The sequence below is a fragment of the Tamandua tetradactyla genome, chromosome 24, assembly GCF_023851605.1.
Source record: "Tamandua tetradactyla isolate mTamTet1 chromosome 24, mTamTet1.pri, whole genome shotgun sequence".
In the NCBI taxonomy this organism is placed as follows: domain Eukaryota; kingdom Metazoa; phylum Chordata; class Mammalia; order Pilosa; family Myrmecophagidae; genus Tamandua; species Tamandua tetradactyla.
This window is the reverse complement of record NC_135350.1, coordinates 17,261,785-17,288,215: the sequence shown is the minus strand read 5'-3', so window position 1 is coordinate 17,288,215 and position 26,431 is coordinate 17,261,785. Positions and strand designations below refer to the sequence as shown.

General features: G+C 33.0%; 1 protein-coding gene across 8 annotated transcripts in view; it reads right to left on the bottom strand.

The window, feature by feature from the left end:
- TBCK (TBC1 domain containing kinase) overlaps positions 1-26,431 on the bottom strand; it is a 288,273-nt gene that overhangs the window by 170,925 nt on the left and 90,917 nt on the right. For all 8 annotated transcript variants that reach the window (XM_077142625.1, XM_077142621.1, XM_077142622.1 and 5 more), the window contains 11 exons: positions 22,717-22,777; positions 21,535-21,596; positions 21,282-21,343; positions 20,176-20,324; positions 17,068-17,206; positions 15,694-15,793; positions 13,643-13,692; positions 13,322-13,451; positions 2,833-2,931; positions 1,188-1,250; positions 543-669 (listed from right to left, as the gene is read on the bottom strand). In XM_077142625.1, the coding sequence (XP_076998740.1) occupies positions 543-669; positions 1,188-1,250; positions 2,833-2,931; positions 13,322-13,451; positions 13,643-13,692; positions 15,694-15,793; positions 17,068-17,206; positions 20,176-20,324; positions 21,282-21,343; positions 21,535-21,596; positions 22,717-22,777 (1,042 nt within the window). The remainder of the gene's footprint in view (positions 1-542; positions 670-1,187; positions 1,251-2,832; positions 2,932-13,321; positions 13,452-13,642; positions 13,693-15,693; positions 15,794-17,067; positions 17,207-20,175; positions 20,325-21,281; positions 21,344-21,534; positions 21,597-22,716; positions 22,778-26,431) is intronic.

The following is a 26,431-nucleotide window of genomic DNA, read 5'->3' as shown; positions in this document are numbered from 1 at the left end:
AATGACCAGAAAATAATAACAGCACAAAATTAAAAATCAATTTGGGGCATTAAATATTCTGAGGAAAAAAAAGAGTGGCAAGTAAATAAAATGAACAATTTAGGGTGATATCCTGTTCCCTAATTCCTAATTTAACCATGAGAAGCATTAATTGGTGGATCATTAAATGGTAAGAATCTCAACTGACCCAAAATTACTTACAGCATGCAATCAACTTATTATTTCCCTAAGTGTTGAAAAAAAAATCTATCCACAAACATATTGATAGCACCAAATATTCATTCTACTTTCCTAATCAACATGATGGTAAGCTGTCCTATTTTGAAAATTATGCATTTTTAAATGTTATTGATTAGGCATGTAGACAAAGTTTTTTTTTAAAAAGTTCTTATATACTCTCTGAAAAAATGAATCATCACTTTGATATTGACTTTCTTCAAGGTAAAGGATGTTCTGATACTTTGTTCTATTGTAAAATTGTCAATCACCACATGTTCCTAATACTACAAGAAGAGTCTCAATAACTGCAAAAGAAAAGTTACCTTGCCAATACACAAGATCAGGATGAGATACTACCCAGGCTTTTAATACACGCCGAAATTTTGCATGACCTTCTGGCGATGATAATAGTTCATCGTACTGATGACAACGAGGAATATCCACTTCAATCTATAAAATAGAAATAAGGTATAAAAAACACATTCAGTAATGTAGAACTGTGATAGAGTGAACTCCAATGAGCCATAAGATAAGGAAAAGAAGAGACTGTAATAAAAATTTTAAAATAGATAACATTTATCATCCTGGTGTCTAAAGTTTCTTGAATTTTATATTAATTCTCTGAAGATAGCAAAGAAGTCATATGTATACTTAAATGGGGAAAATGGACCATTTCAGCCTTTGAAAAAGCTATGAATTAATATAGTTTTCAATAACACTTTACTTTACAATCTCTTCTAAACACAGGTCAAATTCTTTAGACGAAAAATACAAGTATTAGGAAAAATTACTTAACGTAAATTTCTTTAAGGAACAGTTCTAACTCGCCAGTTTATAAGCATAAGAATTACGCTTACATACACGATAGCAGCTGAATATTCACAAAGCAGAAATTTTTTTCATGTCTTTCTAAAATTTAAAGATTTAGCAGAATTATCTCAGATTGCTTAAGAAAATTTAAATCATACTTGTCTATCTGTAGGAATCGGGGTGTCTTTATCAATTGCATCATATTTGGCATGAATAGCCCCCTGCAAAAAATAATGAAACATTAAATTTAATAGATTTCTTAATAACTTATTAATAAATAAAATTTAGTTCTTATAAACATTTGCCTTTGAAATTACAGATAGGCACAAGTTTAACTCTTAGAGAAATTCTGATTTTGGCAATGTCTCTGATAGGTGACAAATTTCCATTTCGTGAGGCAGACATTTGAATTATATATACCAGCAGGCAAGTGTATTGGATGAGTCATTTAGCTAATGAGTATGCTTAGCCAACCTTCCAGCCCCCAGAACATAACACTACCTTGTTATTCTCTAGTCATTGTTATCTCATACATAGTAAAACTTTCATGAAAAACTAAAGATCTGCTTGTATTTTTTTGAGTATGTGTGTGTGGGGGGAGGTGGGGTCAGCCCATAAGAAATTTCCCTGTTAAAGTTAGTAATGAAAGAAAACGAAATGAAACTGTTTAAAGGAGTGGTAGTTTAGCAACAGGAAACAAAAGTTTGGGACAGAGTGGAATATCATGCAGTTATGGAATCATTAAGGGACAATGGAATTCATTTACATTTTTCAGTTATTCTGTTAGAGCAGGAATAATTGAAAAAGGTGCTTCAAAATTTGGCCATGTTATAAGACTGAGCATGAGACTCATGGTAGAAAAAGAGTCCTGAATTTGGGATTCAAACTCTGACATTACTTGTCGTATCAATTCTCTGGGACATCTATTAAATAAGAGATTTGGACAATCTGACCTCCTAAGTCCTCCTGAACCTTAGCATTATATGGTTTTAAATTCCAACAATTAACAAAAAGAGGAAAGGAACAATAGGCATTCTGGTACAGTAACCAACCCAAAGCAAAGATATTTGTAAGGTCTCATCAAGAAAATCAGGAATGAAGAAAGGAAATTGTTTCAACAGAAGGCTGAAAAGGATTTTAAAAATTTGAGGGCATTCAGAATAAAAATGAGTGATGAATAGCTACAAAATAGGAGGATGACAAATCGATAGGAAATGAAAAGGCCAACAAGGATTTGGCGCATTAGCATGACTGCTGTCACCAAAGTTCCCTGTTAATACTGTAAGTCATCCTTAAAAATTCTGTGACACTCTCCTTTTCTTAATGCCACAGTGTAATGGAAGACAAAGTAGCTATTTCTGTTGACAGCATAGCCTATTTGGGATATATTTGCCAAAAGCAGAAAGATACACTAAATTATATTTGGTGATTTTGACAAAGCACAAATTGGAGTGTAAGATTTCTCCAAACAGAACCACATAAATGAGCATACTTTATAAGCAGGACTATACAATCGTAATGGATATATTCCTAAATCGTCTCTGATTTTAAAATGAAAGATATTTTCTGTGAACCCCACCAATGAAATATTAGACAGTATAAATATACCAATCACTTGGAATTCATTCCACTCTACTCCAACCCCATTCCATTCTTCTGTTTTCACTTAAAGTTCCTAATTATTTTTAATGCTCATATTTTACTATGCAATTTTCTAAAAACTTAAAACATATATACTGGGATGTTCTTTCTTAGCACTTTTGATCAGCTTTAATTGCCTGTCTAGCCTCTTTTCTTTCTTACCTCAACTCCCAAAAGAGCAGCCCAGGTTAAACCTCTCATAAGAGGAGGAATGTCAACTCTTGCTTCTTTCCATATTTGATTTTTTTTATATGGATAAGCCTATAGTATGAAAAAAGAAATAAAAAATGCCTCAAATTACCAAATGTCATTATTTAGTCTAGATAGTTTTGAACATATCAGTGATAAAGCTGAAGGTGATGTCATAAATTTCCAAGTATCTGAAATTACTGTATCTGGTATTATTAATATACATAAAGTAATAGTGAAATGGTCCCATATCCCCCTGAAAATCTTGTATATCACAATAAAAGAGAGGAGGTGAATTAACTTTTTTTTAAACATTCCTCTCTATTTTGGGGAGCATTATGAATGAGTTACATGAGGATAATATTACCAAATTCATATGCATTAAATAAGATAATGTATGTAAAGTACTTTGTATACCAAGTGGTGACAGAAAGTGTTTAATGAATATAAGCTATTATATGGCTACTTCTATATTCTTGCATATAAATTTGTCCATATTTAACATCTTTAGGAGAGATTCTAGAAGAGATTTATTAGGTCAAAGGATATGGATGCTGGTAAGGCTTTCAGATACTTTCAGATTGCTTTACAGAATGTTTCAATCAATTAATACTTATTCCAGGAGAATGTGAGTTCCAATCTCATTTAACTTTTTTTCCCCACTTTGCTAATTTGGTATGTAAAAAAATCCTATTTTAATTTTTTTTTTTCATTCACAGTGAGGATGAACAATTTGAATATATCTACTGACCAATTGCATTTCTATTATGTCCTCAACCACTTCTGTTTCAGTATTGGTGTTTTTACCTATTATTTTTTCTCTCTCTCTCTTTTTTTACATATACCTATATATATATAATATACATACATATATATATATATATGTGTGGTGTGTATGTATATGTTCCCACATTAAATTGCAAATTTTAATATACACACAATGCAAATTTATATATATGTATGTATAGGTTCACACATTAAAACGCAAATATTAATACACATACACAATGCACATTTTCCCATCTCAACCACTCCTAAGCACAACAGTCAGGGGGATTAATCACATTCACCTTGATGCAGTACCCTCACCATATTCCACTACTAAAGCTGTCCTACCATCCCAAATAAAAATGCTATGCACATTTTGCATTAACTCCCTGTGGTTGTTCGAACCCAAAAACACATGTTCTTTACTCCGAACCATTCTTCTGAGTGTATACTCATTCTAAGTAGGATCATTTGATGGAGCTACTTCATTTAAAAGTGAGAACCACCTCATTCAGAATGGGACTAAATCATATCACTAGAGTCCTTTATAAACAGAATGAATACAGAGAGACAGAGAGAAAGGCTTGGAAGTAAGAAGGTGAACTCAGTGAAACCTCAGAAGAGAGAGGAGAGCCCAGCAGATGCCATGTGCCTTGCCATGTGACAGAGAAGCCAAGGAATGCTAGCAGCCAGTCTTTGGAAGAAAGCATCAACTTGATGATTCCTTGCTTTGGACATTTTCCCAGAATCTAACCATTAGTGAATAAATTACTACTACTTAAGCTGAAACATTTCAATGTATTACTTTGAGCAGCTTAAGAAACTAATGGACTCCCCATTTCCCCTGCCTGGAAACCTGTACTCTAACTTCTGTCTCTATGACCTTCCATGTTCTCTGATACTTTCTTTGTAGTTATCACGGAGCTTAAATTTAATATACTGAATCTGTAACAATCTCGTTGGTTTTGTTACCAACTTTAAACGTATACACAAACTGGACTTCTGGGAAGATGGTGGAATGGAGTGGATTGAGTTGACTCCTTCTCCGTGAAACAAGATAGTGGACAGAGAGAGAATGACTGGGAATGCGGTCCTGGAGGGGTGAGTGATTGTAGAGGGTCTTCAGTGATTCTTGGGGAGGCGAAGGGGTGGGGGAACTGGGGCGGGGAGACGAGGGTGTGTGAGATCGGCAGTGATTCCCACAGGGGCGGAGGGTGGCATGTGGAGAGTTGTGGATTGGAGGGAATTGACCATCCCTCAATTCCAGCCCGCCCCAACTGCTGCTCTAACTGCTGACACCTCCCCGGGCAGGTCCACGACTGGCGGTGCCTGTGGGGAGCCCAAAGGTGGACAAAGAAGAGCCCCGACCCTAGGCACTGGGAGCAAAGCCTGGTCAGGTATCCTGCAGCCGGCCTGTTTGATACAGTGCGGGGAAATCGGCTGAGTGTCAAGTGCTGCGGGTTGAACAGCCAAGTGCTGCAGTCGGCTCCTCCTTCAATGCCAGAGCCAGCCGTCCCACTACCATGGGCCAGGTGCAGACCCCTGCCACCACGCACAGGCAGCTGCAGTCCGGGAGCCACGGGCCTGAGGAAAGAAGGTGCCTCAGGATCACCACCTGCTGGTGAGAAGTGGTAAGTGCAGGCTGGTTAACTCCCTACTTGCCTAGGTTTCTTTTTTCTGTTCTTTTTTGCTTTTTAAAATTAAAAAAAATTTTTTTCTCTATATATTTTTACTAATATAATTGTCATTTAAAATTTTTATTTATATGCAAATTATATATTTATTTTTCTTTATTATTTTAAATTTATTTTTTATTTTATATATAATAACTGTTTTGTTTATTATTTTTCTCTTCCTTCTGTGGGCACCAGTTTGAGTTCATTCCCACTACATCATGGGGTATCTCCTTCTAACTTTGTGGCCTAATACTGTTGAGGTGTGTTTTTTCATATTTTTTATTATATTTTATCTTTTTATTATTATTTTTATTTATTTATTTTCTTTTTGCGGGTGCATGGGCCAGGAATCGAGCCTGGGTCTTCAGCGTGGTGGGTGGGCATTCTGCCACTGAAAAACCCATGCAACCCTGCGCAACCTTTAATAGATCCTCAAGTTGAACTAGCACCCCCTACATGAGATACAGGCCTTGGTTTGGTGGGGAGTTACTGACAAACCAAGTGCAAAAGGAAAGCTTCAACACAAAACCAAGTAAATACAAAACTTTAGACCAGTGAAGGAAACCAACTTCACTGAGAAACAGAAAGTCCTGAAAGCAGCATGAGAAAAACAATCTACTAATACAAGGGAAAATATATAAGGCTGAGTTCAGACCACTCAACAGGCACCATGGAAGCAGGAAGGCAGTGGTATGAAATATTTAGGATCCTGAACAAGAAAGCTTTCAGCAAAGAATTCTTTATCCAGCCAAGCTGTCTTTCAAAACTGGGGGAGAGACTAAAATCTTCAAAGACAAAGACTGAGAGAACTTAGTCAACAAGAGAACTGCCCTACAAGAAATACTAAAGGGAATCCTGTCAGGTTAAAAAAAAATGACAGGAGAGGGGTCTCTGGAGGAGTGCAAGAATTGAAAAGTGCCAATAATGGTAATTTAAAGGACAAAAAGAGAGAAAGGGAAAAGAATATATAGAGCTGACAATAAAAACTAAAGGATAAGATGCTAGATTTAAAAACTGCTTTTATGATAACTTTGAATGTTAATGGATTAAACTCACCAATTAAAAGATACAGATTGGCAGAATGGATTAGAAAATATAATCCATCTATATGCTGTGTATAAGAGCATCGTAGACCCAAGGACACAAATAGATGGAAAGAGAAAGGATAGAAAAAGATGCTCTATGCAAGTTGTAACCAAAAGAAAGCAGGAGTAGCTATACACTAATAGCAGATAAAACAGACTTTAAATGTAAAGACATCATAAGAGACAAAGAAGGATACTACATATTAATAACAAGGACAATTCACCAAGAGGAAATAACAATCATAAATGTTTATGCTCCTAATCAAGGAGCTCCAAAGTATATTGGAGGCAAATATTGGTAAAACTGAAGGGAGCCATTGACGTTTCAACAAATATAGTGGGAGACATCAATACACCACTCTCCACTATAGTTAGAACAATCAGAAAGAGGATCAACAAGGAAATAGAGAACCAAACAATGAGATAAATGAATAATTAGACCTAACAGACATATATAGATCACTACACCCCAAACACCAGAATATACATTCTCCTCTAGTGAAGATGGAATGTTATCCAGGATATATCATATGCTGGGACATAAAATGAGTCTTCATAAATTTAATAAGACTGAAAATTATCCAAAGCACTTTCTCTGACAACAACAGAATGAAGCTGTAAATTAATAATCACCAAAGAAACAGACTATGACAAACATATGGCAATCAAACAACACACTCTTAAATAATCAGTGGGTCAAAGAAGAAATTGATAGAGAAATTGGTAATATCTGGAGATGAATGATGATGAAAACGCAACATATCAGAACTTATGGGATATGGCAAAGACAGTGCTGAGAGGGAAATTTATTGCCCTAAATGCCTACATTAAAAAATAAGAATGGGTTGTATGGGTGGTTCAGTGGTAGAATGCTCACCTTCAATGCAGGAGACCTGGGTTTGATTCCTGGACCATGCACCCCTCCACCCCACTAAAAATAAAGAATGAGCAAAAATCAAGGACTTTACTGTTCACAATGAGAATTTAGAGAAAGAACAGCAAACTAGTCCCAAAGCAAAGCAAAGAAGAGAAATAACAAAGAATATGTAGAAATAAACTGGAAAACAACACAATAAAATAAAACAAAAAGAATCCCAAAATCAAAAGTTAGTTCTTTGAGAAAATCAATAAAATTAATGGATCCTTAGGTAGACTAACAAAGAAAAAAAGAGAGAGGATGCAAATAAACAATCAGAAATGAGAGGGGAGTCAATACCATGGATTCTGAAGAAATTTTTTAAATCATAAGAGAATACTATGACCAATACATGCTAACAAACTAGATAACTTAGATGAAATGGGCAAATTCCTAGAAATACACGAACTACCTATACTGACTTGAGAAGAAATAAAAGATCTCAACATACCAATTACAAGTAAAGGGATTCCATCAGACATGAAAAATCATCATACAATGAAAAGCCCAAATTAGACAGTTTCACAGGGGAATTTATTTCTTTTATTCTTTGTTTTATTCCATGGGATTTTCTTTTTCTGATCTTTTTTTTTTTACAATTCAATTTTTTTCTTTTTTGTGAAAAATAACATATATACAAAAAAGCAATATTACAAAGCACATCGCAACAATTAGTTGCAGAACAGATTTCAGAGTTCGGTATGGGTCACAATTCCACAATTTTAGATTTTTACTTTAAGCTGCTCTAAGATATGAGATACTAAAAGTAATATCAAGACAATGATTCAACAATCATAGTTGTTTGTTAAATCCTACCGTCTCTGTATAACTCCACCATCAACTTTGCTCATTCTCTCCACAGGGGAATTTTTCCAAACATTCCAAAAAGAACTAACACCAGTCCTGCTCAAACTCTTCCAAAAAGTTGAGGAAAAAGGAAAGCTACCTAACTCATTTTATGAAGCTAACATCACTCTAACACCAAAACTGGATAAAGACGCTACAAGAAAAGAAACTACAGATCAATCTCCCTAATAATGAACATAGATGCAAATATATTCAACAACATTCTAGCAAATGGAATCCAATGACACACTAAAGAATTATACATGACAACAAAGTGGGGTTTATACCAGGAATGCAAGGGTGGTTCAACACATGGAAATCAATCAATGTTATATGGCAATTAACAAATTGGAAGGGAAAAATCACATGAGCATATTGATTGATGCTGAAGATGCATCAGACAAAATTCAGCATCCTTTCCTGATTAAAACACTTCAAAAGGTAGGAATCGAAGGAAACTTCCTCAATATTATAAAGGGTATATATGAAAAATCCATGGCCAGCATCCTACTTAATATTTAGAGACGCAAGCATTCTCCTTAAGAGCAGAAATGAGACAAGGATGCTCACTGCTACTACTATTCAAAATTGCACTAGAAGTCACAGCTGGAGCAATTAGACACGAGAAAGAAATAAAAGGCATCCAAACAGGAAAGGAAGAAGTAAAACTTTCATTATTTGCAGATGACATGATCCTACACTTAGAAACCCTGGGAAATCGATGGCAAAGCTATTTCAGCTAATAAAAAAGTTCAGCAAAGTGATGGGATACATTAACTAATTAATCTTGTAACTAATTGGGGGAGAGGGACAAGTGATAAGAGGTAGTTTCATTTGACAGTTGGTGACGGTATGTTTGTCAGTTCTTTGTAACTATAGGCCAGGGAAAACTGACTAAAATTGAGCGTTCTGCTGATTGTACGTACACGTGAGGATTCTGTAAAACACAGTTTTTTTATTTTGGACATTATCCATAATCCCTACTAGATTGAGGGAACCAAACTATACAATGACAGAGAATCAGAATGGTGAACTATGATACATTGATATGACGGAATATGGTGCAGCTACAAAATGGAAGGACATCAAGAGGTATGCAAAAAAATGAATAAACCTTGGGGACACGTGTTGTACAAACTAAGCCAGAAACAAAAGAACCGATATGCTAATGTCTCTTTCAGAAAACACTTCTAAGAAAATCAGAGTCTAGATTTTAGACTAGTCTAAAGTGCTAGCCACACTTACTTTGAAGTTGTAAATGTATTTCTAGATTCTGAGACACTAAGCTATACGTGTACCAGCTGGCATTTCCCTGGAACTCCGAATAACTCTGTGACACCTAAGACTCAGAAATGGAGTGCTACAGCCTTGAAAATTAGCATAGCTATATACAATAAAAGTTAAAGTAATTAAAAAAGAGATCAAGCCTCAATTAGAGTTAAAAGTGAAGCCAATCTGCTGAAGGATGCACTGACTGAGAAACAGATTGGTGAATGATGGTGTGAATACTGTGCTGCTATAAAATATGATCGAATACTGTGCTGCTACAAAAAGACACAAAGTTGTGAGGCATGCAACATTGTGAATGAACCTGTGGGACATTTAGTAAGGCAAAATAAGCCAGAAACAAAAGAGCAAATATCGTAATCTCATTTAGAAAATACTTAGAAGAAACAGAGGCCTAGATTTGAAGCTCTTATGGCAGTCACATTTAGTCTGGAGAGGGAATTGTTATTTCTAGATTTTGAGAGGTTGTTTTATTTATGTATAACCTGGTATTTAGAGATAAGAATGAAGTTGATCAAGTCAGGAGTAAAGTAATTCAGAATACAGAGGTAAGGAAGATACTGTCTGTATTTTAGAACCTCATCTACTCTTTGAGACCAAACGAAAATGTTTATTTTCTCCAGAATCTAAATTTTCTGTAGCACATAATCTAAATCAACCTGTTTAGATAGATCATTTAAACAATCCAAGCACAGGGAGACCAGAATAAGAATGAGAGCTTATAATACTGTATAGCTTAATGAAATGCCTGGAAATATCCCAGAGTATATTAAGTATATAATCAGAAAGTATTGGCAAAGTCCTTGAGAGATGGGAGAAAAAATATGGAACTATTAAACTTTACCACTGGGGAAACCCCTGATACTGTGACAAACATTAGGGACACCCAAATCAATAGGCCAAGCCCTTGATCTTGAGGCTTGCTCTTGTGAAGCTTACATATATAGTGGAGAAGCTTAGCCTTCCTATAGGTATGCCTAAGAGTTGTTTCCAGAGGACCTCTTTTGTTACTCAAATGTGGCCTCTCTCTCTCTCTAAGCTCAACTCTGCAAGTGAAATCTTTGCCTTCCACCTTTATGTAGGACATAATATCCAGGGGGGAAAGTCTCCCTGACGGTGTGGGAGATGACTCCCAGGGATGAGCTTGGTCCTGGTACCTTGGGATCAACAAAGCTATCCTGACCAAAAGGGGGAAAAGAAGTGTAACAAATAAGGTAACAGTGGTTGAGAGGGTTCACGTAGAGTCAAGAGGCTATTCTGGAGGTCACTTCTAGGGAAGCTTCAGTTAGACATTGCTACCTATCATAGCTTGCCAAACCCTAACCAAAACCATTCCTGCCAGTCCTAAAGAACACCTAGGACATTAAATAAGATTCTACGATGGTTCCATGCACTAGGGTAACTTTCCAGAGACATACAACCTCCAATTGGATCCCTGGACCAAATAAGTCCTGAAATGCAGTGGGCCAGCCTCTCCAGAACATCAACTAGTTCTATCCCCCAATCCCACATTATTGACAGCCCCTTATGACATGAAAAAGTTAGAATGGGCATAGATCAAATACCCATAAAGAGTGGGAGAAAAATCCAAGGTGATAGTGGAGTTATATAGAGAAGGTAGGGCTTAACAAATGAATCTGATTGTTGAATAATTCTATTGATATTTCTTTTAGTCTCCAGTATCTTAGAGCAGCTAGAAGTAAAAACCTAAAAATGTGGAATCCATACCAAACTCTGAAATCTGTTCTAAAACTAATTGTTGTGTATGCTTTGGAATTTATTGCTTTTTTATATCTACACTATTTTTTACAGAAAAGAAAAAAAAGCCGATTGTGATGATAAATGCACAGCTATATGATGATATTGAGAACTACTGACTGTACACTTTGTTTGATTACATGATATGTGAATATATATCAATAAAAAAACCCAAAAAAACAAAAAAATGAAGCCAATCTGGCTTGGTCTCAGGTAAATCAGAGTACAGGGTAAAAGATGATAATGTATGTACTCTAAAGCTTTACCTATTATATGATACCAAAGGCAGTGAGGTTTATTATGTCTAGAACCTAAATTTCTGGCAATACATAATCTAAATCAACCTGTCTGGGCAGCTCATTTAAACAACTTAAACTTCTGGAGTCCAGAACGGGAATGAGGCCTTGTAATTCTGTACAGCTTAATGTAATACCAGGATACATCTCAGAATGAGGTTGTCTGATAATTAAAAAGTATTGGTAGAATCCCTTGAGGGTCTAAAAGGGGGGAGATAAATAAATAAATACATATGAAACTATTAAACTTTTCCATCTGTGAAACCCCAGGTACTCTCTCAACCATTGGAGACTCCCAAGAAAATAGATTAAGCCCTTGATTTTGAGGCTTGCCATTAAGAAACTTATTTCATGATAGAGAACCTAAGACTACTCAAAAAGATGCTTGAGTTGCTTGCAGGGAACCTCTATTGTGCTCAGATGTGACCCCTCTCTCTCTCTCTCTAAGCCCAACTCTTCAAGGAAAATCATCCTCCTCCTCAATTCATGGGACATGACATTCGAGGGTAAAAAATATCCCTGATAATGTGGGGTGTGATTTCCAGGGGTACGTCTCTCCATGACATGGCACTTTGGGATCAACAACACCTTTCTGAATAAAAGGGTAAAAGAAGTGTAATAAATTAAGGCATCGGTGGCTAAGAGAGATTAAATAGAGTTAAGAGACTATTCTGGCGGCTACTCTTATGCAAGTTTCAATTGGATAGTACTAATTGCCAAGGTTTGCTAAACCCCAACTAACAACACTGCTGTTTAAGAACATCTAGGGGGTGGGCCACGGTGGCTTAGCAGGCAAGAATGCTTGCCTGCCATGTTAGAGGACCCGGGTTCAATTCCCGGTGCCTGTCCAAGTTAAAAAAAAAAAAGAATAAAAAAAAGAGCATCTAGGGTTTGAACTGAGACTCTATAAAGGTTACCTGCCCTAAGTTTGCTTTCTTGGAACATATAATTCCCAGAGGGTTCTTAGGTCAGATAAATCCTGAAACCAAGAGGGACCAGCCTCTCTAAGATTATTGATTGATTAAATTCCCCTATCCTTTAGTGCCAACAGCCCTTATCAACATGAAAAACATCATAATGGGCATTACCTAAAGATTCCTATAGACTGAGACAGGGATCAGAGGCGAAGGAGGAGATAAAAGAGAGAAAACAGAATGTAATAAACAAGTATGAGTTCTGAATCACAATATTAATATTCCTTATAGCATCCAGCATTTTGGATCAGCTAGAAAGAAAAATCTGAAATGGTGGAATGGTAGCCCATGACAAACTCTGGGATCTGTTTTGTAACTATTTGTTGAAGTGTGCTTTGAAAACTATTGCTTTTTCTTTCTTTGCTTTGTATATATATTTTACAATTAAAAAAACATTTAAAAAAGTACATACAAACTATGTTTCTATACCCTTCTGTCCCCTCCACCTTATATAATTCTTGTCCCTAATTACATGTTTTACATTGAGCCTAAAACCACTGTTTTTTTCTTATATAATAAAGTGCTTTTTATATAGTAAGGATAGCAATCCTTTGTCTGACATGATGTTGTATATATTCCCACATCTTGTTTTTACTTTTAAATTTTATTTATTATGCATCTTTTTTTTTTGCATGAGCAGGCACAGGGACCTCAAACCTGGGTCTCCGGCATGGCAGGCAAAAACTCTGCCTGCTGAGCCACTGTGGCCCGCCCTATGTCATTTTTATAATTAGAGAAAGTTAATTGGAAAAATCAGTCGTAAGGATTATTCTTCTCCTGACATGAAGATTCCCTAAGAATTAAGAATGATTTTTTTAAAAAGGATTGTATTACAATACTTTTGTAGAATTCCTACCTTTAGCAGCCTGTCAAAGAGAATAATTCTGTTTAGTTGGTACTCTGTGTCCCTCTCTCGGATGATTAAAGGCAGAGTGGCAGCTGCAGACAACTCATTACTGCTGTTTGAATGAGGTAAATTAGGTTGGCTATAAAAGAGGAACAAAAATAGAAGAACTGATACACAGTACAAAATTTTAACAAACCAAAACACTGTCTCTAAAACTAGGCTTTTGTGTTCTGCTTAAGAAATACTTTTCAAAGAAAATGAACAGACTTCTTGCCAATCTAATATTCATAGAAAAGAAAAATAAATGTGACACAAAACATGTATACTCACTCATCTTCAAGTAGTGGGTAAAATGCTTCTCCACCAACATCTTTTAATCTCTGTGAATTTAAAGGAAATCTTTAAGTCTAAACATCTGGAGTAGCAACACTGATTTATTGTTAAAAGGAAAAATAATATAAAAATTATGAATTTCTAAAAGTACCAAGAACAGTATAAAATAGAATTTCAATTTCTTTGCTATCATAAACATATAAACATACCATGCCTATACTGATTAGGTTTCATTTAGAAAGAACAGTTTTTTTTCGTTGTTCGATTGTTGGTTTATCTCCCAGTACCGCTCATAAATATTAGGTATCTGTTGTCAATATAAAATTCAGGAGACCATTAAATTGGGATGGCTGGCCTTTGTCAGTTTCTGACTGACAAACCTAAGTAGTAAGACTGAAACTTGAGAGAGGCTGCCTTTAACAGCCCCTATAAATGCCTGCTGTGCTAAGAAATCTTAATGACAGCCAATCAAAAATAGACACCATAAAATGAGGCTCTCCACTGAAAAACACCCTAAATAAGACAGCACATATTAGATATTCAATCAGAACATTTTCTTGCTTATTCCTATGTTTGTCCTATTTAACTTCCCCCTTCTCTTTCCTCAGGAGGCTTCCTTGCCATATTTGGTTTGGCACTGCCTGATTCACAAATCATTTATTGGCTAAAAATTTCATAACAGTATTAATTTTTCCAAACACAATTCAGAGTTACTAACAGTAGAATAAGATTGAATATTCTTTTTATATATATTCCATAAATTAAGGCCCAAGTCAGATTTATTTTTGCTTTGACATTAATACAAACTAAGAAGGATTTAACAGATTTTTTCCATTTGTATACATTGAGCATGTATGATTCAAATAGCTAACAAACTAAATAACAAAAATTCTCTTAATTATTTCTTTCACAAAGTTATCATAAAAAACGTTGCTCCAAATAATAACATCGAGCACAGCCAGGATTATAGGTAATCAAAAACATAAGTGGGCAGGCGATATTAAGGTAAAATCTGAGACTCGTCCTAAGCAAAGGTGATTAAAACTAATGCCATCTTGCCTGCAGTGGTCTGCTTTTCAGTTCAACTTTCAACTTGAAGGCAGAGTATCTCTCACTGTGGGTACTGACTCCACACAAGATCTGTGTGCAGCCTGCACTGATCTTCTTTTGATTAGAGTCATTGAGCACCAGTCAATGTAAGTTGCTTCCAGAATTTTAAAAGCCAAAGAAAAATATTTTACCTAACATTGAGAATTTCATGATTACTGAAATTATGCCAGTCCTTTCTTTGAAAATTAAAATATTATCCGTTTATTCCATTTTGCTTGAAACCTTTAGATGTTCATTTCAAAGATCAATATTCTAAGTGAGAAATGAAATTTTCCAAGTTTTACTGCATTATTAATATTTATAGTATTTTTAAGTTTTCATTTTACTGTCCTGAATGTCTTACATATTTTATGTATCTTTTCTGTTTTTTTTAATTAAGAATTTAGCATACTAAGGGTAAGAAAAAGGGGAAAAATACTTATCCAGAAAAGTATAAGTTAAAAATTATTTGGTTTCCACATAACTTAAAAATTCAGCAATATTAACATTTCTTCTTAATAATTATAGGAAAATATATTTTAAATTTTACCAGTGGAAATATGAAGGAATTAAGGCAGTTAAAGTAGGAATTAAGCCTACTTTAGGATAGTAACTTGGATAATACTTAAAGAAACAAAGATAAGGGTAAAACCAAAATAGTTAAAGCTATATACTTTAGTAATGGTTTATTGTTTGCTGCCTTGTATTGGAACTTATTTTCCCCCCTGTACACACCCTTTGCTCTTCAAAAGAAAACATAAGTTCAATGTATCAAGCAGTAATAATTTTATATTTGAATTTTCTGTTCTTGGCATTTTTGTCAGGCATTGATGTATATACCTTTTAGAAATTCTTGCATATGCTATGAGATCAGGGAAGAAAACAAGACTTGATGTGTATCTATAAGGATTTAACTTAAAAAAAAATCTAATGCAAATTTGGTAAAATACCATTCTTACATTTCTTAGCTGACACAAAGACAATGTCACAGTGGTATCATCTAAAAGTGAACTTCTATCTCGACCTTGCCCAAAGCTTTCACCATCTTCAAAAAGAAAACTGAAAAGAGATTTTTAAAATATATTATTCTAATGAGCACACATTATTCACTTTACTGTTTCTTCTAGAAAATAAAATTTATTGTAAGTCACCAACTCCTGAATCAAAGAGAAAAATTTCAAATTGAATAGTTAATAAAAAATTCCACTGCTATTTGAGATTTCTCCAGACAAATCACTTTTAAGTATCTCTTGATTTAGTACGAATACAGTATGTAGTATAAAGTATTTTAGGAATAGAAAAGTATAATTTACCACTCTTTGTTAATGGAAGTTCTATGCTAAAATTATCCTCCTGACACTATCCTGAGTCAAGCTTTATATGGGTGGAAAATGATAAAGGTAAGAAGAAAAAGTATAATGGACAATAACCAATTAGGAGAAAGAAAATTCTTCTCCTAGTGAAATGAAATAAATGCATGATAATTCCCAGAATTACTTCTGAGATTCTATATATTCCTGAAACTATTTCCTCCTAGAATTTCTCTCATCTTATTTTCTGATTTTTCTATCTATTTCAATGTGTGAACAATATAATTTAATATTTAAAAATTCGAAAACCAATAGTCTATCCAAATACTTAATGTAAAATTTTAGCACTGCAAAGTAAAAAAAAAGCGATGAGCAGATGATTTCTAGCTTCTTAAATTATCAGACATAAATCCTAAAATCTAAAATCAAAATTTTTAAGGCATTGGTAGAAGTGCAAGTGATTCAGAATCTAACTTTAGAGCAAATATGAATAGCAAGAGAATAGTAACTGTGACTCTTAGGACTGCAAAAGTTATTTAATTTCCAGTCTAATTTATATTACAGCATGGTATCCTATTCTGCAGTTTTGCAGGTTTCTTCTCAATAGTAACTGAGCATGGTGATGCTCTCTAGAACATGCAATGAGGTCACATAGATTATAAAATATATTTTAAGATAGAAATTAGTTCTTCATAGTGGGCACATTAGCCTAGTTAACTCTCTTGAATATCAGTGCTCTTTCTGACTTGTACATTTTTCATTTATTAAACATCAATTATTTTAAGATATTCTACAAACAAATTTGGTTCAAATAGATAAAGCAAATTTACTAAATACAATAGTAAGAGTAAGATAATAAAAAATATTAAAGGGGATTCTGAAAGAAACTGTGGTCAATAATACAAGGTGTTAACTTCCAATTAAATCCATTATCTCTTGCTTGGAATACAACAAAAATCCTTTTTTTTTTAATGTTGCTATTGCATTCTGTTTCCATTTCCAACAGAAGTTTTCTTTCCTTACTTGGGAAGTGTGCAGATAGGTGGTTTGGACCTTATGATCTCCTTGTTGACAAGCTCTTTCTCCAAGTCTCCTCCAGCCAAACACCACAGGTAATATACTTCTTCAACAGATCTTTCTGCCAGGAAATCACTGTTTATATCTATTAATAACAAGTTGAAAAGAATCATAGCTACCAAACTTCCTGTTTTAATTAAAAGTCAACAGGTAAAAATAGCTGACATTCTGAAAAAAAGAAAAGAGAAAATCTGAACAAAACAAGATTCCCTTTAGAACATTCATATAAAAAATACATAGAGGCTGAGATGTAGTTAATACATATTGGGTGTATTTACAACTTTATGGGAAAATGCAAAAATACTAGTACAAAAGGAGAAATGATATGTTTTTCATTTGATGTAAAATATGTTTACTATATTAGGACAGATAAGAAAAAAAATCATGATCTCAGCAGTTGATGTCAATTAAATTTAAATAACTTTTTATCATGTTTTGCTTTCAATCTCTAGGGAAAAAAAAGAAAAACAACTTTTGATTTTTAAAGTATTTTGGTTTTCTGAATTGCAGATATGGGCCTTATGGATTTGTGTATACTTGCCAGACTACCTTTCTAAAATTTTATGGTTCCAAATTCTGTCTAGTGGGTCAGATAAAAATTATGTGAGTTAACATTTTTCTAAGTGCTGAAAACCTGGAAAACAGTAAAATTATGTTTGTTAAAAATTGAAATAAAAATATTTTATAGCTTGTTTATATAAAGAGTAAAAATGTACTTAAATTATACCACATATAAAAATAACTCCCACTTGAAATTAGATATATAATATTCTAGTGATAAAAACATACATTTACTTTTAAATTAAATAGCCTACCCTTATTCTCAGTCTTTACCTTTTCTGTTTTTTTGAAAGGATATGGTTGATCATATCAGTTGAAAAAGAGGAACACAAATTACTTTTTCTTTTAACTTTAAAGGTGAGTTAAAATATCAAATAATTCTATTAAAAACACTTTATCAACCTGACCAGAGCAATGAATGTTTTATTAAAAAGGATGAAAGCAACTTCTCTGAGCATAAGTTTCAAAGTATTTCAAAAATAATTATTTAGATTGACATAAATCAGTTTTGTGAATTTTCATGCAATTTCATGCAGTTAGTTCAGATACCGGGCTCGGATAAATGAGAGCATTAATTAGACTGCTCTAAATGCCCAGCTTGAGCTATGCAAAACAGCAAAAACTACATGTATTTGCCTAACTTGTTCACTATTTATTTCATAGTTTTCCTAACTGCCTCCAAAACAAAGATAATTTCTTTAGTATTTCCCAAACACACCCAATAGACTTTCAATAAATACTTGCTGGGTTTAACAGGCATTTCTTAAAAGTCTCACTTTTGATTGAAGACACTCTGGGTAAAGTAGACTAAGAATTTGATGAAGAAAGAGCAATTCATTGATACTTTAAAATTCAAACATCTTTTTTCTCATTAATAGATAACAAAGACTATAAGAAAAGACAATTTTTAGTAATTAAATAATTTTTAATTAACAACTTAATAAATGTACTTTTACTAAGTAACTCATCTTTCAACCTGACTGAAATCAATGGTGATCTCCATGTAGCAGTGTGCTAGAGTTACCACTTACCACCTCATAAGAGCCTACTATAACATTTTCAGGAATTCTTTGAGTTGATTGTTAAACATAGGCATTACTAAAAATTAAATGACAAAACCTTACAATGAAATAAATTATATTTTAAAATAAAAAGTAATAAATATTAAAAATTCAATTTCTAATTATTTTATTTAATGTATTTTACTATTATCAGTGCTCTTAGGATTATGTCTAATTTGTCTGTATGGTATACATAGCTATATAATGGCATGTTCCTGCATATCTCTTTTCAACTCCACATTGAGGGAATTCCCCTTTTCAGCTTGAAATCAGCTATGGAGGGAATATTTACAAGCATACTACTGCCTACAGTGTCAGTACTGATAGAGGCAAAAAAAAAAAGATATGAATGACAGATTCTGATTCATCTTTCATAACAATCTGAATGTTCTGGCTACAAATAGTATCATCTTACTAAAAGTAGCTTACACATAAAGACATTTATTCATCTCTCTTAATGAAGCATAGGTTTATTCAGGGGCTCAAGCTTGAAAAAATTCTAGACCCATTTCCTGCATTCAAAGGCAGGAAGAGAATTGCTGTACTAGTGCTTCTCTTTTATCAAGAAAGAAATGTTTTTTTTTCCTAGAAGAAACCTTCATGCCTGGGAGACTTCCATTTGGATATCATTAGTTAACCCTAGGCCACAAGAATATTTCCTCCCTACTAAAGAGAAGTTAGGAGCAGGAAAATTGGGAAATTTTACCCTCTATATTAGAGAAAGGCTCTATGGGAAAGGAATAGGACAAAAAAAAAAAAAAAAAGAGTATGTGGGTAGGCAACCAACACCAACTATGCCGATCTCACATCTTGAATCAATGGCTGCTTCTTCTATTTATACTCGTAATTAAATTCTGTCTGCTTTCCTATCTGGCATGGATACTACTTAAAGATAGTATGTTACATATAGTAGAAACTCAATAAATATTTAAATGAGTGAATACTTAGTAAATCTGTCATAACTTTTCATGTACAAGTATAACTTACTAGTGTCACTAAAACACACATTCTGGGAGTTTTAATTTTTACACAGGAATGAAAGCCAAGAAGTTGATATTCTCTTAAATACATAGGGTATCAAAGAAGGGACATCTATCAATAATATGATTTTTAGACTTCATTGGAATATCATATAAATTATTGATGAAGAAATATCTCAGTGTAATAGAAATTGCACTAGAAATAGAAGACCATATTTTCATAATAAGTTTTGCTAAGAAAATAAGACTTTGGTTTGTATATATAAACTTTAAATTTTAAGCATTTAAATATTAGGTCAATTATATTTTAAACACTTTCAGACTCATTTCTTAAATTCCAGATAATTATTCATAAATTTTCACTCATGTAATATATATTGTTGATAAATTCAAAACTGGAACTAGGGTAAAAACAAGGCTCATATCATTACCTATGTCTCATTTATCATTACCTTTACACAGCTGACTGATATCCTCAGGTAGCGTTAAATCAGCACATCTCAGAGAAGATGAAAACAGACTGGCAGGACTGGTAAAGGGGGTGTATAAAGGTGACACTTCACTGAACACCTTGTCCTGCATTAATTCGTCTGGAGTTGGCCTTGAGAAAAACATTTAAAATTCAGAGCATGAATGAAAGTCATTAAATATTTCTTAGAATAATGGGATACCCTCAAGGGGATAGTTAAAAATATTAAATCCCTCATTACCTCAGAAAATAATGAAGCTCTCTTTAGCAGAGTCTACATGTATTTCTTTATGTAACAATCAAATGACCATGAGTAAATGCTGGATTTTTTTCACTTTTTTGTGATTTTTGTACTTTATGATCTATCAAAACTCATTCCGCTTGAGCTTCTATATTTATTACTTTTAGCCTGATCAGCATGTATCTGCATCACTGAATATCTTAATTAATAAGTTCATTAATAATAACTCTTAGTTTTTCTTCTACCTATTTAGTGTAATGTGGTATATTTACCCAAATTTAGACCTTTAACACCATTCTCTTCCTAATATCTTGATAAAGTTTCTTCTAAAGACAAATTAGAAGACATTCTTTTCAAACTTTACATGCCTAAGGAGTTTTGGAACAACTGTTTGACTAACAGCAACATCTTCAAATAAAAGTCATTTAACAAAACTTCTAAGAAATCCTTTTATATTGTTAGTAATTGTTAATATACCTCAACATTTATTCAAGCTCTCTACAACATATTGCAAGAAGCTTTCGTTCTTATTTCTCTTATATTATAATTTGCATCTAGGAATATCTCTACATTCTATAGTTTAGTTTATTTTCTACTTAGAAGTTAAGAAACAAACTAGTGACTTTTGGTATACAATAATTTTCTGTCTATGGTTTAACTTTATTTTTTCTTCTTTTACTAACACAAATTTTAATGGCTTTAAACTGTTGTGATGCTGGTGTCAATTAGTTGCTACAACATATGTAAATATTTTTATTTAATCCATTAATATTACAACAAATAAGAAAAAATCTACTAGTTATATCCTAAGGATCCCAATGTAATCCCAAATTCTTAATATTAACAACCTCTTAGAAGGGTGGAAGGTGAGACACTTCTTCAGAAGATCTATCACATTTTCAGGAAGCTCCTGGTAAGTAGAGAGAGAGGAATTACTTAAGGTGAACCATTTTGAAAATATATAATACCCAAATCTCTGCTACTCTGAGAGGTTCTGATTTTTTTTTAAAAAAGTCTTTATTTCCAGCCTTCTACTGGATCTCAAGTATATAGAAACAAAAACAAAAAACCAAATTTTCATTTAACAGATTAATGACAAACCTTTATAATGTCCAGACAACCATGCTCTTCAGCCAGAACTATTACAGTGTCATCGATGCAGTCTATAAAACAGAAAAACTATACGAATTAACACAGCTTTTCTAATCTATCAAACTAACTTGAAACTATACACTAATATTTTTTAATAGTATAATATGGTATTGGAATTGGGTATATTAAAAAATACAGAACTTTAATTTTTCTCTTCAGTGTTTTAGTAAAAATGAAGACCTCAAACATTAAATATTAACTGATACTGAAAGATAGCTTAAATAGTGAGATGAAGCAGTGATTCAAGGAACATAAAGATTTTCCTTTCCTATATATATTTTGTATTTTAAAAGTCTTTATTGATTTTTTATGATGATAAGACTAGTTTATTTTTATTGTATACAATTTGGAGAATGCATATAAATACTCTAGAGAATCAAAATATGTTTAGTCTGTGGATTACATTTAGGAATATATCAGACTTCCTAATAGCTATACTATCACTCTTTAAAATTAAAAATTATTAATATGGTAAAAGTGCATGCAATTTTATTTATAAAATAAATTAATATTTGTTTTTACTATTCTGCACATATTCTTATTATTGTAAACCTTAACCTGGACACCAGTGTGTCATTCTCATATGTAAGTGTTCTATTCATATTTTCTCCCTTTTATTACTCTGCATGCTTAACTCATTCCACTCTAAATTAGATTACACAAATTTTTATTAATTTGAATTACAAATGCATACATCTAATATACATGAATATAAGATATACACCTGCTTGAAGAAAAATAAATAGTCTTCCTGAATCTTTATTCACACGTTTCATCAAATAGACAGTTCATAAATTAAGATACATAATCTGAAAGTAAACTACTACAGAGAAGTACAATTTATACTCTTGTATTCTGATTTTACAAGTGAGTTTTCTTAGGTAGATCATGAAAATAAAGCTATTTCCATCCAGAATAAAAATCCTTAGAGAATAAAGAAAATTGTGCTATAATATTTTCGATGGCATTTCTTATGCTGTTTTTACCACTGACCATTAGAAACTTAAAGAAAGTGAGGATATTTCAGTTATTCATGATTTCAGAAAAATATGCTCTCATTGTGCAAGATTACTAATAGTCACTAAATATTACATTCACAGTTGAAAGATAATACAATTTCAAGACACTTACCCAATGTAAGCAAAAACTTGAGTCTTTCAGAAATATCTAAGCTCTGAAATAATTTTCTGCCCTAAATAAAATGGGAAAAGAAATTCTTGTTAACATTTCCATTTTTTTCCTCAGTGAAGTATTTTTTTTTTCCATAGCTGAAAATGACTTTTTCAGGCACCTCCATTTTTCTTCAGAGGGATTTACTGGATTTTAAAATTAAGCTCCACTAAAAAGTTTTACTGATAAAGATAACATTTTAATCTTATTTATTTATCTATTTTTTTGTATGCTGTATGGTAGGATCACATTTCATTATTTTAACATGTGAGTATCCCATAATTGCAGCATGATGAGGATAACATTTTAAATGGTTCATAATAGGTAACATTCAAAAATTTTATAATCTAAGGATCGTTAGGTTCTAGTTTGATCTCAAGTATTGTTCACTTATAAAATTCAGACATATCTGGATGTCTAGAGGGATTCAGGCCACCAAGAATTTTATTTAATTAAGAGACCAAGATGCCTTCTGGGAAAGAGTCACTCTATTCTTTCGTCTGCCTAATTCTTATTTATATGTGTCATGATTCAGGTAGACTTGTTGTCTCATTGTGAGAGTTTCTATGACACTGCTTCTTTCTGCCACAATGATGTTGACAGCCATCTTCTGTGTCTCATAGCACCTGGTTTCTTCATTTTAAGATGCGAACAATATATTTTAGCAGTTTCCTTATTAGTCTTTCCCAGGTTGCTTCTTGGCATTGGGTCTGGAGTAAACAAACTTATCCCTTCAACAAATACGTTTTGAGCAACGCTTGTGCACCAAGTTTGAACTTTCACTATTCAAACAGATATATAACATGGGCAAATTATTTAAATACCTTAAAACTTACTTTTCTCATCTATAAAATTGGAATATTAATGGCATATGCCCTACAGATTCTGGTGAGGATTATATAATATATTCTTGCAAATGCTTAGCATTTTTGGCACATAGAAAATGCTTCATAAATGTTGGCTATTATATAATAATAGTATAATATTTCTCTTTAGATAAACAAATTAAACATAGAGGATCCTTTAAATAGACTTAGAAGACAACAGCCTAAGAGAAGATAGCCTGGTATTTGTGCTGAGATAAAGAGGCTCTTTGAAATTTCTTTAAAATGAAGAGAAGAAAGAACCTTCTTTTATTTCTCATTTCTGAATGTGAATTTTGTGAATTAATGAATCCAAAATTACTTTCTCTCATCACTTTTATGGCATTGTCCCACTGTTTTCTTGTATACAACCTGCTAAGAAGTTTAATCTCAATCTAATTCTCATCCTTTGTAATTTGTCTTTTTTCTTTAGTAGGTTTTAAGATTTTCTCTTTAACATTGATAAAGACTATGTCAGAGGCAGCTTTTAATGTTCTGGTAAAGAATACAATTTGGAGGCATATTGATGGGTGCTAATCTGGTTTAACTATTTACTGTTATATAATCTCTCTTTTCTTCAATGTCCCAATCTGTAAAGTAGAGATAATAATCAGAAGAACTTTATAAGTATGGTATAAGGACCGATTAAGATATTAGACTTAAAGTGATTAGAAATGTGCCTGGGTTTTTGATAAGCACTCAATATATGTTACCCATTAATTTGTTATTGGTTAACTCCTAAAGGTTTACTATAAGGTTTCTAGGTGTTTAAAAATTTTTTTTTTGTCTTATGTGTTGATTTTTCAAATTTACCTTGCATGGTAATTACTGGGTTCTTTTAAACTGAGGGCTTACATTTTCTTCAGCTTTGAGAAATATTTAGTCATCATTTCCTCAATTGTTTGATCTGTAATTGTTTTATTCCTTAATTCTTATACCTCTATTAGACAGAATACCTGGGTCCATCTTCCCTGTCTTCTAACATTTCTTTTATAGTTTCAATTTCTTTATCCTTTCTGCCATATTTTGAGAGAACGCCTTAGCCCCATCATTCATTTTCAATTGTGTCCAATTTTGTATGATCCATCTATTAAGTTTAATTATATTAAAAATGTGGGTTCTACTGTTAACTTTTCATGTGTATCTTTTGTTGAATGTTTTGGCTCAAGAAAGAATGTTTAAAGCTTTTTAAAGACTTCATTTCTTAATGTAATTTTGCCTTTCTACATGGAAAACTATAAACAACATGGCTACAGTAGACTTCTTAGTGGCAACCAGCACTACTTGCAGAGGGCTGCATTACATATTGTACTTGGGTGTAGGACTCTAGTGTTCTTGGATGTACTGCATGAGCTGCATTATCTACAACACTGTACAATAACAACTAGAAAAGACAGTACACTTCACTGATGCCTGTCTGGTAATATTGCTTCTGTGTTAAAATGGAAGGTTTTCTGCGATGTATGACACTTGATTTTTATATATAAATGAATGCAGTTAGTTTACCATTATGGTAATGCCTGCTTTCATCTCTAAATAGCCAAGTATGTACACGAGGCACTACCTCTGATGTATCACAGTGTTCAGTCCTAGTTTTTACTTTTATTCTTAAAGCATTCAGTTTTGCTTTCTTTTTTTATTTTGCATGGGTAGGCAACAGGAATCAAACCCGGGTCGCTGGCATAGCAGGCGAGAACTGTGCCTGCTGAGCCACCGTGGCCCGCCTTGCTTTCAATTTTATGTATCTTAGTTCTGATTTAGACCTGCAGATGTGTACAGATAGTTCATATTTATGTATTACACATAATCATACTATCATCATTGATGCTATATTTTATTATATAAATAATAAAACCATGTACAGAGGGGAAAATGTGGTTCTTGCTCTTTTCAGTAACTGTTCATGTTTTATAGCCTCTTAATTTTTTCACGAAAGATTTCCTTTATCTCTTAAAGAATACATATTTATTTTAATGTCTTTTTAATTGACTGTCAAGACTGTTTCTTGGGCATACATCCTTCTGTTTATTTATTTATTTTTACTATAGAAAACATCTGTAGATGTTTGGTGTTTTCTTCGATACATACTCATCTTTTGATACAGAATTTTCCTACACATGTCTGAACTATGGAAACTTCTGTATGGAAGAGTGGCTGTACTAATTTTCTGGTAATATCATAAGAGCTTCTTAGCAAAATGTCTTAGATACAGCTTCTCATCTATTTCCTCTGAATATCTAGTGTAACAAAAGTTCCCTTTGTTACCTGCTTGTGTGTTAATAATTTATTTCCTAAAACTTCAAATCAAGCAGAAGGGTTTGCTGAGGTGTAGGAAGATTTAAGTTTATGTTCAGTCTTCCATCCTTAAACTGGACAATCCATACTTTGAGTACTACTTAAAATGCTATGAATCCCCTATGATAGAATTAATCTTTCCTTTCTTGGATTTATGCAGGTCTCTGTATTTATCTCAGTACTTCATGAATCTGGAATTGAAAATATAAGCTCTTTGACATTGTCTTAATCATATTTTACCCCTTTTGCATTTGACATGATACCAAATACACTGTAAATCCTCATTAACACTTGTTGACTTGAATTACTTATATACCTACATCATAAGAGTTTAGTCATAGGTTATCATAATAAAAAGTAAACACTGTATAACTGACATTTACACTTATATATTACTTCACATTTAAATTCAAATAAAATTTTTCAGTTAAACTATGATTTTAAACAAGAATGAAATTTACTAAGTTTCTTAGCAACAAGAAGTAGGATGATCTAGACAAAGGATAGCAAATAATTTG